Genomic DNA, 12,833 nt, shown 5'->3' with positions numbered 1-12,833 from the left:
TATATAATAACGTACGATATTATATACGCATGTGTACATGTATATACACATGTATATGCATATGATAACATATAATAATGTATAACCATATATAATACATAGTGATAAGGTATCACAACTGTTAGACAGTACTCACCAATGGTATCACTTCTATTTACATAAACGAAAATACTTTTTATTACCACGTCTACCACACTCCTTAATGCCTCCAGGGCATGCTACATAATGACTGCCTAGAGGTGTTCCGTATTTTCCAGGATTCTTTAAGTTTCCTTTCTCTGCATCCTAATTGTTTTCTCCAAGGTAATGAGCTGCATAAATAAAGCTTCTTTAAATACACAAGTAAATCAATAGTTTTTTAAAAGAGGAATAAACAGTTACCTAGAAACTTGTTATTTATCACTATTTTTTTTTTCTAGCTTATTGTAAGTCCACTCTTACTTGGTTATTCTTTGTCTTTGACCTAACTATTTTGAGCCTCATTCAGCCATCCTGACTGTCTACAGCTATAACAGTCTGTATGTTTAGCAAGGAGGGCAAGGGAGAAATTTTAGCTTTGAAAACATCGAAGTTAATGGCCACACACTAGATATTTAAAACAGACTCTGTTCAGAAGTCCTTAGTCATTTCATAAACACAAAGCATTTTTAAAATTACTTTAAATAAATTTAATGATTTAGAAAATTTTAAGACAGTGTTAACTTTTCAGGTATTTGAAATCCTGTCTTTATTCCCTCCAAATCTGACTACTAGTTCTAACTAAGCCAACTAAGAGAAAGGTCATAGTTCTCATTTTAGATATCCAATAAAACATCTTTTTGGGTAAGTTTAAGTCACTGTGCATCACCTCCTTAAATTAAAGCCTATGGCAATAGGAGTCTTGTTGGTGCAGTGGTTAAAGCAATCGACTGCTAACCGATAGGCTGGAGGTTCGAAACCACCAGCAGCTCTGCAGAAAAAGGATGGGCTACAGAAGTGAACAACGTAAAATCGATGCCTTGGAAATCCTACGGGGTCACTACGGGTTTGGTTGTGGTTTTAAGGGTAGACTGCAAAACACAGACACTATTCTTCCCTTCTCTGTATCCATGCCCCTTGCAGTGTGGCTCCTTCCATAAACAAAGAGAAATTCTCTGTTCTCCATGAACCTGAGCTGGCCTTATGACTTTACTTCAGACAACAGAATGTGGTAGAAGCAATGGTAACCTCAAGATACCTTGCATGTGTCCCCTTTTAATTTTCTTTCTACACTGCTCAGCCACTCTCTCCGTGTGTGTGTATATGTGTGTGTGTGTGTGTGTGTACATGCATATATATGTATGTATTTATACATATATATAAAAACCCGTTGAGGTTGAGTAGATTCTGACTCATAGCAACCCTACAGGACTAGAACAGAGCTGTCCCACAGAGTTTCCAAGGAGCAGCTGGTGGATTCAAACTGTCGACCTTTTGGTTAGCAGCCATAGCATTTAACTACCATGCCACCAGGGTTTCCATATACATATATAAATACATATATATATATTTTTGCAAAATTTCCCCATATTTCATATATCTCCACACTGGCCTGCTGGTCATTGAGAGACACATGGCCCATTGCCCTTATTTCCCTGGCTGACATCCAGCTGAGTCCCGAAAACAGAGCTGTCTAACTAACCAGTAGCAGATACACAGGCAGAAAACAAAACCTGAGCTGCCCAACTGACCCTAGTGCAATATGCTATCAAGACAACCATGAGCTAAGCAACTAAGTTTAGGGGTAGTTGATTACACAGAAAAAGCTAACTGATACAAAGATAAACCAACCAGCAAGGCCTCTTTGTATCCTACAAAAGACAAGGGGCTAAAGCAATTGTACAAGACATCTGGGCAAGTCCTGGAAGGTACATCTGAAGCCAACCTAGAATTTATTACTAAAATGCAGAATGTAATATTTTAAATATGTCACATTAAGAGCATCTTTTTCATATTTATGAAGGTAAAACACCAAAGAGAATGCTTTGTAAAACAGTCAATTTATTTTTGATGCCTTGGCCTGACATCAAGAGTAATAGTGTTCTACAAACCTGTCACTAGGAAGCAAACCTGAAGATTCTTCTCCTTGCTTTGGTATATCATAGGAATCAATAGGCCTAGAAGATGAAAAAAGAGATTTTAGTCAAATATTAAACCTTAAGGCCTTCCCTGACTTGAAGAATTAGATACCAAAATAAGGGCATTCAAGACACCCTATGAGAATGTTTTCTGGTTTTAAAACTGAACATACTGAAGTATTTCAACCAATCACTGCGGAAAGTAGATCTACTACTGCCAACAGATATTTGCAATCCATTCACTCACTCATTCATTCTTCAAGTATATACTGAGTGCCTGCTCTGTGGGAGTACTGTTCTAGGGATGGGCTACAGAAGTGAACAATCCAAAATCAATGCCTCCATATCATTACACTTTACTGGGGCAGGCAGGCCAAAAGACAAGCAAATAAATGTATAACATAAAACAGGTAAGGGCACTGAGAGAGAAGGGGTAGAAAAGAGGCATGTATTTTAAACCAGGCATTCTGGAACTTCTGAGAAGATGATGTTCGAGCAGGGATTTGAAGAAAATGAGTAAGCACGACATACAGTTATGTGAGGGAAGGCTTGGCCAGGCAGAGGGATGAGAAAGTGAAAAACTCTACAGGCAGAATATGTTGGGTATTTTTAAGGAATTAAAAGGAGGCCAGGGTGGCTGGAACACAGTGAGTAAGGGGAAGAGTGGTAGGAAGCTACATGGAGAAGAGGGCCAAGATGTAGCTCGTATGAGCCTTCTAGGCCACAGCAAGGACTCTGGATGGTAAGCCCTTTGGAGGACTTCGAGCAAGGAAGTAGGAGGACAGGATCAGATTAACAATTTAAAGGGTCCCCTTGGTCTGCTTGTGTTCACTTGGGTAGGGAATTGATGGTAAGGAGCAGGAAGATCAACGAGGTGCCATCTGCAATGAGGAATAAATACAGCTAAGCAAAGCCCATTAAAGTCATGTCAGCCCTTGGCTGTGGGGACAGACCTTCTATACTGGTATATTTTCACTGAAGTCTCCCGCTCTCTTTCTGCCTGGAGCTTCCGTTCTTCTGCATGTTGTTTCTGCTCCTCAGCCTGACGCCACTTCTGCTCCTCGACCTCGGCCTGACGCCGCTTCTGCTCCTCGACCTCGGCCTGACGCCGCTTCTGCTCCTCGACCTCGGCCTGACGCCGCTTCTGCTCCTCGACCTCGGCCTGACGCCGCTTCTGCTCCTCGACCTCGGCCTGACGCCGCTTCTGCTCCTCGACCTCGGCCTGACGCCGCTTCTGCTCCTCGACCTCGGCCTGACGCCGCTTCTGCTCCTCGACCTCGGCCTGACGCCGCTTCTGCTCCTCGACCTCGGCCTGACGTCGCTTCTGCTCCTCGAGCTCGGCCTGACGTCGCTTCTGCTCCTCGACTTCTGCCTGACGCCGCTTCTGCTCCTCGACCTCAGCCTGACGCCACTTCTGCTCCTGCTCTTCTTGATACTGTTGCTCCTTCCATTTCCTCTCGTTCTCAAGAATGAGTTGTTCCTGCAGCTTCCTCCTTTGGTCCTCATTAACACCTTCCTCTTGCTGCTGTCTGTTCTCCTCCTCCCCTGCTCGGGTTCCCTCCCTGTCAGAAGACTTGGACCCTTCGCCCCAGGTGGCTTCCCAGGTGGCAACGGCAGGCTCCCGCATGGTTAGAGAAATCCTGTTTGAGTTTAGGACCAGCAGTTCCTATATGATCAGTGAGAAAAAAAAATTCATCTAAAATCTGTTTATTTCTATAATTTTATATAGAATACTGCATATTCACTTTTTTTTTAGATGGCACCTATTGTACCTGACCCAAAATTCTACTTGAAACAATATGAAAAGTTTTTACCACTAAAAAAAAGCCACACTTGAATGACTGAGATAACTTAGAAGAGGAAAACATTCTTAGGCTCTATCAGTATCATTATTTAACGAAGTAACAGAGAAACCAGGAGAAAAGTTGAAACATCAAAGCAAAATTCTAACATATCAGAGCTCACTGAATTTTTCCAAGAGCCACCTAAGGTGAACCAAAAGCCAAGTGAGATGCAGTATCTTCCATTTCTCAGATAATTCTACCAATGAGGTAAAGAGAAGAAAGAAAACTCAAAAGACATGCTCCAACATTACCTCATTCAAGTACTTGGAATTCTCCCTCTCAGCCTCTTGCCGAGCCCTTTGCCACTCTTCTCTCAGTTTTTCCTGTTCACGTTGATATTTTTCCTATAAGGAAAGATAACATGTTAATTAACTAATAGATTAATGATGTTACAGAGAATCTTCTCCACTAGCATTTTTGCTACATATAAGCCTGCATATCACAGTCCCTGAGCGGTGTAAATGGCTAATGCTCTCGGGTGCTAGCTGAAAGGCTGGAGATTTGAGTCTACCCAAAGGCACCTTGGAAGAAAAACCTGGCAGTCTACTTCTGAAAACTCTATGGGATACAGTTCTACTCTGACACACACGGGGTCGCCACGAGTCAGAATCAACTCAATGGCAACTGGTACTGGTAAGCCTACATATAAACCTTCTGACACCATCGATTTTATTTTCATTTAAACAGTCAGATCTTGGTCCCTAAATCAGAAAACATTTTACACTGAATTAAAAAATACAGAAGTTGAGAAAGTCAGATGGAATTAAACCCACCTTTACTATGATTCTAATTCATGACAGCCTCTAGCTAATTGTGAGGGTGACTGAATTATCTGCAACAAAGTGAATAAATAGTTTGTGGGTATGAAGCCCTCACAAAGACTAAACCTCTCACTCACGGAAGAAAATCCACAAAACTATAAACCCTCATATGCTCTAAAAATATACACAGATGTTCATAAATAATGATTTTAAAAGGATGCTCTGGGAGTCTTTAAAATGGTAAAAACCAAACCAAACCAAACTCTTGCTATCAATTCCGATTCATAGCAACCCTATAGAACAGACTAGAACTGCCCCATAAAGTTTCCAAGGAGTGCCTGGTAGATTTGAACTGCCAACCTTTTGGTTAGCAGCCTTACCTCTTAATCACTGCACCACCAGGGTTTCCTTAAAATGGTAAAGTGCTTGTTTAATACACAATGTGCCACATTTGGAAAAATCTGTTAATTATGAGGTAATTGGCTGTTGAGATTATTTTAAATTTGGTTCTCAATACTGGTTACCACTGACCAGGTAAAAGAAAGAAAGCCTAGTTCCATATTATTCCACTTTACCTGCAGTAGACGGTCCTGCTCTTTCTGCCACCTCTCCTGCCGCTTTCGCTCCTCCTCCTGATCCCACGCCCAGCGACTCGGGGCACTGATAGTTGGAACTGGAAGCTAAATAGTTAGAAGGAGAAGAAGTACAAACAGACAAAGAATATGTAACATCATTAAGTCATCTACTGAACCACTTTTGCATATATTTTTTTAATATTTTACTTATTTCTGGTGACAATATACACAACCAAACATAAACCCATTCACAGTTTTTACACAAACCAGTTCAATGACACTGGTTACATACTTCACATTGTGTCACCATTCTCGCTATTTCTACCCCTACTGTTTCATCACCATTAATTTAGGGTCTATCCCTTAAAGTTCTCATCTGCGCTTTAGACTAACTGCTATCAATTTGAATTCATATAGATAATTCTTTATAAGAACACGAAGCTCAAGGCAAATGTTCTTTACTAATTGGGCTAACCTGTTGTTTAGTTTGATAATGATGGCTTCGTGGGAACAGTTTTGGTTCAAGGTTTAAAGATTAATTTCCAGGCATTTGATTGAGGGGTACCCCAGTTTTAATGGATCCAGTAAATCTGGTACGAGTTTGAAGTTTTGTTGTATGCTTTTCCTTCTTTTGATCAGAATCCATCTGTTGGGTTCTTGATCAAAACAGTAATGGTAGCCGGACACCATCCGTTTCTTCTGGTCTCATGGTAATGGAGTAGTAGTTTGTGGAGGCAACTAAACCTGAAGTCCATTTCCTTAAGATACATAAATTGTCCATACCACACTTTGTTTAAATAGTACAAAGGGGAAATGTGACTTTATATCTCAAAATCAGTCTCTTCAATTTGGAAATATTACTATTTGATAAACTCTTATCCAACTTAAAAGAATTATAAACAGTGCCACTGTGTGGTAATTCATTCCTACCAAGCTCACCTTACTCATTCCAAACTACAAATGAATAGTACTTACATCAGGGACCCCAGAATCGGCACTTCCTGTTATTACAGCATATAGCAAGGGGGAAAAAAAAAAACATAAGTCTCTGCATTTCTATAAAATAATTCCTTTCTGAAAGTTTTATCACTAGCTGTCTCTATGCCAGTATACTAAGTGACATCAATTTTTTTTTAAACAGCAGCAGTAAATCCTTTTTCCTCTTGACTTCCATCTACTCATTTTCCAAACACAGTAAAAGGCAGATAAACCATGAATAGTAGTCAGATACCAAAGCTGCACCCTTTATACCTACAACTTTTTTTATATATATATAAACTACAGTTAGGTACTAGTTTGGATCAATGGCCTATTTCACGAGGGGTTTCAGGGTCCTTCTTTTTATAAAATGGGGACTATCTCATAGAATGGGCTAATTGAAAAAAAAAAAAGAATTTCAAATGTTACAGCATCTCAAATCCAATTTTTTGCTTGCTCAGTTACAACGTGACAGCTGCAAGTCACATTTTTCAGGTCTTCTTGCTGATAAACTCCTTTTCATAATGAAGCCACCACAACAAACGTGCAAGAAGCTTTTATTTTCGTCTTCTATTATTTGAAACAGAAATGTTCAAACTTCATCTGTAAACTGATAAGCATAGTTTTATTCTTTTTATCCTCAGGGGTATACATAATTGTGTATGTCTATACACAGTACGAGGATTATAAAAAAGTAAACAAATTTCAGAGAAAACAGTTTCACAGAGTATTTTTTAATTTCCTGAAATATCAGCTGTCAGCAAATAAATTATTCACTTACAGAATTATTTTTTCAAGAAAATTGCTTTGAGACTTAGGAAAATATTCTTCCCTAAAATAGCCTGTTAAAGAAAAGTGAGTGAAAATTAGACTAGACTAAGAAAGGAATTGTCTTATGTTAGCCAGTTGGAGCTGGAGTATCTTATTGTTTCAATCTAATTACCATAAAAAAAAAATAGGAGTTTATCCAAAAAAAAAAAAAAGAGAGAGAAGAATCAAAAACACTAAGGATACTGACACGAATAGACCTTGTACATGCATACCTAGTAAGCTATTTCTATTTACAGTATGCAAAAAAAAAGTAACAAGGGAAGAATACTAGGTGATTAACACAAATACACAAATCCAGTAACTATCATAGTATAAGGCAAGTATGTAAATGTTTCGATAATCTTAAAAGTAAGAAACAATACCATTTCAGATAGCAGCAGCACACTCTCCTCTGACTGTACCACTGCATCTCAAACGTTGGCTATTACTTTTAAGTTCCCAATAGCAAAACACAGAGCTTGAACTGTATTCATGAGGCAGAATATTAGACACACGTGAAAGCGCAGGAAAGCCACATGCATAGCACACAGGAGGCAGCCCTGCCCAACTACACCAACACAGAGGACCTCAAAATGCTCTTGTTCACAGTTGCAGTCAAAATTAATTTATTTTTAATTTACTTCCAATTCAACAGAGCAATCATACTAATGCTCCAAAACCACCATCCCAATGGCAATAAATAACTCTGCTCTTGATCCAAGATTTTGAGCATTTCCCACAACCAAAAATCAGTCAGAGTTTTAAAAACTTGGCCAATTTTATGTTGGTGTAATCTAATAGTATGCAAATTGGTAGGAAGCAGTAAGGCTTAAATTCCTCATTTCTTACTGTTAACCAGTGGAAAGAAGTATGTGTTTAATAACACCTCAGTTTAAAAAGAAAAAAAAAAAAACTTTAGAGATATACAAAGGACACACAAAGACCCATTACCACAGAGGTAGACCCATGAGCTGTAAGAAAAACCCGGTGACCCTGGGGAAAGAATGGAAATGGGTTACGTTGCTTGGTCGTAATGACAGCCAAACCGAAGAGGCTCAGTGCTCAGCACCACAGACTATGAGGAAGAGTGGACAGTGGGGACAATTCCATGAAAGTGTATGAATTATTAGCCTTGTGGTTTACCTTGTTCAAAAAATTGTGATCGCCTTTTTAAATTTTTCAAAGAAATAGGTTCAGATGCTAGTTGAAAAATACAAAACAAAAAATCAATCAATACCATCTCATTCACTTTTCTCTCTCACCACTGGAAAACTAAATGATACTTGACAGGCCTTTCCAATCTACGGCAATATTATTTTTTTTAATGACAAAACAGATGGCCAAAGAAGATATGGATTACTTCAGTGCAAACATACACACATATTTTTAGTAGTCTCTACTACATTCAAATTAGTACAAGGAGCAAATTTTTTTTAAAATACATTTTGGCAGAAAGCATCATAATTCCAGCTAGGGAAGACAATGCACTATCTCGCGTGCTAGATCACAAAGCTTCAGAAAAATGGAAATGTAAAATTTTGGCTTAGGTTACTTGCTCCAAAAAATCTCTTCTTGTATAAGAGAATTGCTTGTAACTAAGAGTTTTCACAATACCAGTGAATAAGGAACTGAAAAGTAATGGGGAGAAAGGTAACAAAATAAACGGTACCCAAAGAAAGAAAAAAAAAACAAATGCTAAAATCAAGACATTCTTCTAATTAGAATAATTTGCCCAAGTCTTCAAGATCTTAGGTTACTTTCTTTAAGCAAAGCAAATGGAGTTTATTCAGATAAAAAGAAAAATTATATTCTGACTTCTCCCACAGGCCTATTACAAGATGTGGTAAATGACTATTACACTTCACTTTACCCATAAAATGCCATTATTACCTGACACTAGTTGCTAGTTCCTTCTCTAAGCAGAGCCCTCAAATGATAGGGTTCCATATTATTTAAAAATTAGTTTTTTTTAATGAGTAGGCTCTGACTTTGTCACTGGCGGAACAAGACTCAGATGTCTTAGATTTATATCACGAAGAAAAAATGAGTAATGTTTGTTTTAAAAACTCCTTCAACAAAGAACGTGATTTGTAATAATTAAAATAGAGTCACTTCTAACAATCAGAAATGAAGTACAAATATAAGTAACCAATAAGGAAAGGGAAATTAATAAACTTGGGTTAATTCTGACATAACGTATTACAAACTGGCAATTATGAATTAAAACTCACCAAACCACCTGGAAAACCTAGCCCCATGCCCGCCAATCCCCATGCCCATGGTAAGGTTATCTTCTTAGTGTCTCTTTTCTTGCCTATGTGGATCATGCCTTTCTTATTTATTTTGTATAATCAAGGACTAACACACAGTGTGTGGTAGCTAAATTATTTCTGGATGGACAGAAAAAGAAGAGTGATAACTCTCTAAAATAAAATGTCCTCAGATACTTTGCCTGCTCTTTCATTACAAGTGGGTCCTTTTGCTAACAGTGGTTACTGTCATTGGCATTTTCCTACGAAGACTAGCTGCCTCCGAGTTTACCCCTCTCACTACTATAAAGGGAAAAAAGAAGCCTCATTCATGGGTTTCAAATTCCTAAGATTCCCTTTGCCAGCACACCACAGCAAGAAGGTGATGGCCTCAGCAAAACCACTCTTTCTTATATGGCTTTGGCACACAGCGCTCAGAGCTGCAGAACTGCTGCCGAAGCTGTACTGGTAGTGCTTGGGCTATTCCCTGCTGGAACCGAACGCTCTCCCACCTGGCTGCAACTGGATCTGTGTGCGAACCGTTTAGTTCCAACTTGCAGTGCAGTGGATCAGCTTTTCTTTCACTCACAGATATTAATTTTTATAACAGCAGAACTTGAGTGCTATTGTTTTTCCTATATTATAAATGTCAGTTATAATGGTGACCGCTTACCTTTTGATTCAAAAGTACTGCTTTCGTCACAAATTCCATTGATTTCTTTGGATGCAGTACTCTGGAAAGAATAAAAATGCTGGTTAACAATATTCTCTTCGACTGGACTTTTGGCTTAAATAATGGATTTCCCATTAGTGAAAATATCTTCCAACAAGATGAGCTTTTCAGAATATTAATGTGTTCCTTGTAGCCTTTTACATGTAATAGAAACTTTTTTTTTTAATTTTTCAATATCTGTAGAAGGATTAATGACCAGCTGCAGGCAGAGATGGCTTTAAGTTCAATCAGTCATCAATGTTCCAAGAAGCATGAAGGGTGACATAATCATTAGTCCATTTAGCTTGTAGTTTTCTTTAAGCAAAATAGCCATATTTTGCTTAATCTAGAATTCTCTAATATTTAAGCCTTTCTGACACAATATAGCAGGATGTCCTTACTAAATAAAAGTGGGGTGCTTTAGAATAATAATATCAAGCAAGTCAATATAAATGTGTAATAATTCATTGAAAGTTTACGTTTAATAATTTAGATGAACAATGCATATCATTAAATAGAAACCACATTTTAAAAAAATTGTGTATGAAAAAGTACTGCCTTTGATACCTAGAAAAATTTCTGCATTATAATTTTCCTGTTTTAACAGCTTTAATGAGATATAATTCACATATCATAAAATTCACCCAATTTATAATTATTTTTGAATCAATTAATATAACTGAATATCTCTTAACCACATCTATAAGTCCACCCATCAAATTCACCTACACAAGGACTAAAAATGCCTCATAAGGTTTTTAACTGCATACAATCACTGCATTTATTTTACAGTAAAGACTAAAGAAAGCATAGAAAAGCTATAATCTATAATTATACATAAGTACTTACTACTTTACTTTCACAAGTGAAAATGAGGGATCAGAGATGTGTATGATGACAAAAGGTTGGTGAAAAACACCCCACAAATGACATTATGGGATCTTTTGATTTTACATTATATACATCCCTATTACTCTAATTATTAATGAGTAATGTCTTTTTTTTTTTTTAATGTCTTATGAAGAAGCCCTGGTGGCGCAGTGGTCAAGTGCTCGGCTGCTAACCCAAAGGTCCATGGAAATCCTACAGGGCAGTTCTACTTTGTCCCATAGTGTCGCTATGAGTCAGAATCAACTTGACGACAGTGGGTTTGGTTTTGGTTTTAATGTCTAATAATTTTCAAAAGTATATTTTATTCTCATTACCCTAATTACCTTATTCAAGTATTTGTTTTAAAATATCGAAATTTGTTCAAAGAAAATACCTTTCCCGTACACAATTCCTATAACTGCTTGCTTTACACAAATGCTCCCCACTAATCAAAATACTTACAGAATTCTGAAGGCTTTCAGAGAAATCAGTTGTTGCTGATAGATTTGAAGACTTGTCTGAGTTGTAAATTCCAGAAGTTGTGTCAATCCACTTTGTTTCAGGTGAACCTATAATTTTGGTAGCCATACTGGTGAGATTGAGGATTTTATGCCGTGTAAATGGCAGGGAAGGTTGGTCTTTGCCCCAGTCTGATTGGCACATGGAGGTCAAGTAATGAGTACACATAAATGTTGAAGTGGAAAGAACAAAGTTACTGAATGCACATATACAAGAAGTACACACACAAGACAGACAAAGCAAACAGCAAGTTAAAGCAACGGAGAGCGTAGGGCTTTTGCCAACAGACCACCTTCCCAAAAAACACAAGGTTAAATCCTGTTAATAACGAAAGGACTAGAAAATTTATTAACCAATCAATAAACCAGGGCTGGATATTATATTTTGATACTATAATTTACTAATACTGGAGATGCTTAATGCCCTTTCCCCATCTACCCTCAATAACTAAGGAAAACATTAATGGAATGCATATGGAAAATTTCTCAAGAATCAACAACAGGAATATGACCTACCACATTCCTTCTTACACCAGTTATAGTTATGTTGCTGTAGAGAACATTAAACCATAGTATAACGCTTAATATTCAGTTGGATATTGTTACATGACTCCTGAATGCAGATACCACAGCCTTCAGTTCATATTTGCATTCAGGTCAGACCAGTATGTAATTCAGCCAGTAAATTAGCTAGTCTAAAGGATTTATGACAGAATAAATAGGAGATATTCAAGATTTGTCACAACATAACCACAAAACACCTTTAAGCCAAAAATAAATAAAATGGAAAAAAAAAAAATTATCGAAGCAAGCTGTTACAACCATCTGCCAAAAGACCAGTTCCCAATTTAGTAAACCAGGCATGGTGGTTAATACCAACTCACCAGATTTCCCATAGCGTCTGACATCCATTACTAGGTTTCCGGTTTCTTGAGCACTAGCCATGGCTTCCTCCCACTCTTTTGTGTCTTTATATGAAAACTTGGTGTTGTTAATAGCAATAATTTCATCATCTACCTGTAGCTGAGAAAATTCTGCTGGGCTACCTAAATAATACAAAGTAAATTAAACAACCAATTTAAAAAAAAAAGAAATGATCTACTGATCACTGCTTATTTAAATCAAGGAAAAATTACATTAATCTCAACTAATCATTTTTTATATTTTACTTTCACGTGGAGGGAAGTCACTAAATTTTTACAATATTTGAGTATCTACAACCTACGAAGCACCAAAGGCATTTTTATGCTACAGTAGACATCTTCACTAACATTTACGGAAGAATGATAAACTCATCTTTTCAGCAAAATTTTTTTATTAGCCTCCTAACAAAGGAAAACTTAAATTACTTCTAAATAAAAAGTGTGAAATATATAGCACTTTAATTAAGCTTCCAAATCTACAGGCGCTCTGGACTGGG

At 37.5% G+C, this 12,833-nt stretch overlaps 1 protein-coding gene across 10 annotated transcripts in view; it reads right to left on the bottom strand.

The window, feature by feature from the left end:
- The window catches only part of LMO7 (LIM domain 7), a 288,442-nt gene that overhangs the window by 20,950 nt on the left and 254,659 nt on the right, over positions 1-12,833 (bottom strand). For 5 of the 10 annotated variants that reach the window (XM_049852991.1, XM_049852992.1, XM_049852990.1 and 2 more), the window contains 9 exons: positions 12,298-12,459; positions 11,358-11,545; positions 9,987-10,047; positions 8,208-8,264; positions 6,252-6,277; positions 5,277-5,381; positions 4,192-4,284; positions 3,050-3,762; positions 2,070-2,135 (listed from right to left, as the gene is read on the bottom strand). In XM_049852991.1, the coding sequence (XP_049708948.1) occupies positions 2,070-2,135; positions 3,050-3,762; positions 4,192-4,284; positions 5,277-5,381; positions 6,252-6,277; positions 8,208-8,264; positions 9,987-10,047; positions 11,358-11,545; positions 12,298-12,459 (1,471 nt within the window). The remainder of the gene's footprint in view (positions 1-2,069; positions 2,136-3,049; positions 3,763-4,191; positions 4,285-5,276; positions 5,382-6,251; positions 6,278-8,207; positions 8,265-9,986; positions 10,048-11,357; positions 11,546-12,297; positions 12,460-12,833) is intronic. The other 5 variants (XM_049852993.1, XM_049852988.1, XM_049852994.1 and 2 more) reach the window with 3 other exon arrangements.

Source organism: Elephas maximus, chromosome 14, assembly GCF_024166365.1.
Source record: "Elephas maximus indicus isolate mEleMax1 chromosome 14, mEleMax1 primary haplotype, whole genome shotgun sequence".
NCBI lineage: Eukaryota > Metazoa > Chordata > Mammalia > Proboscidea > Elephantidae > Elephas > Elephas maximus.
Note: the sequence above shows the minus strand (reverse complement) of the source record. Positions and strands in the feature narration are given on the sequence as shown.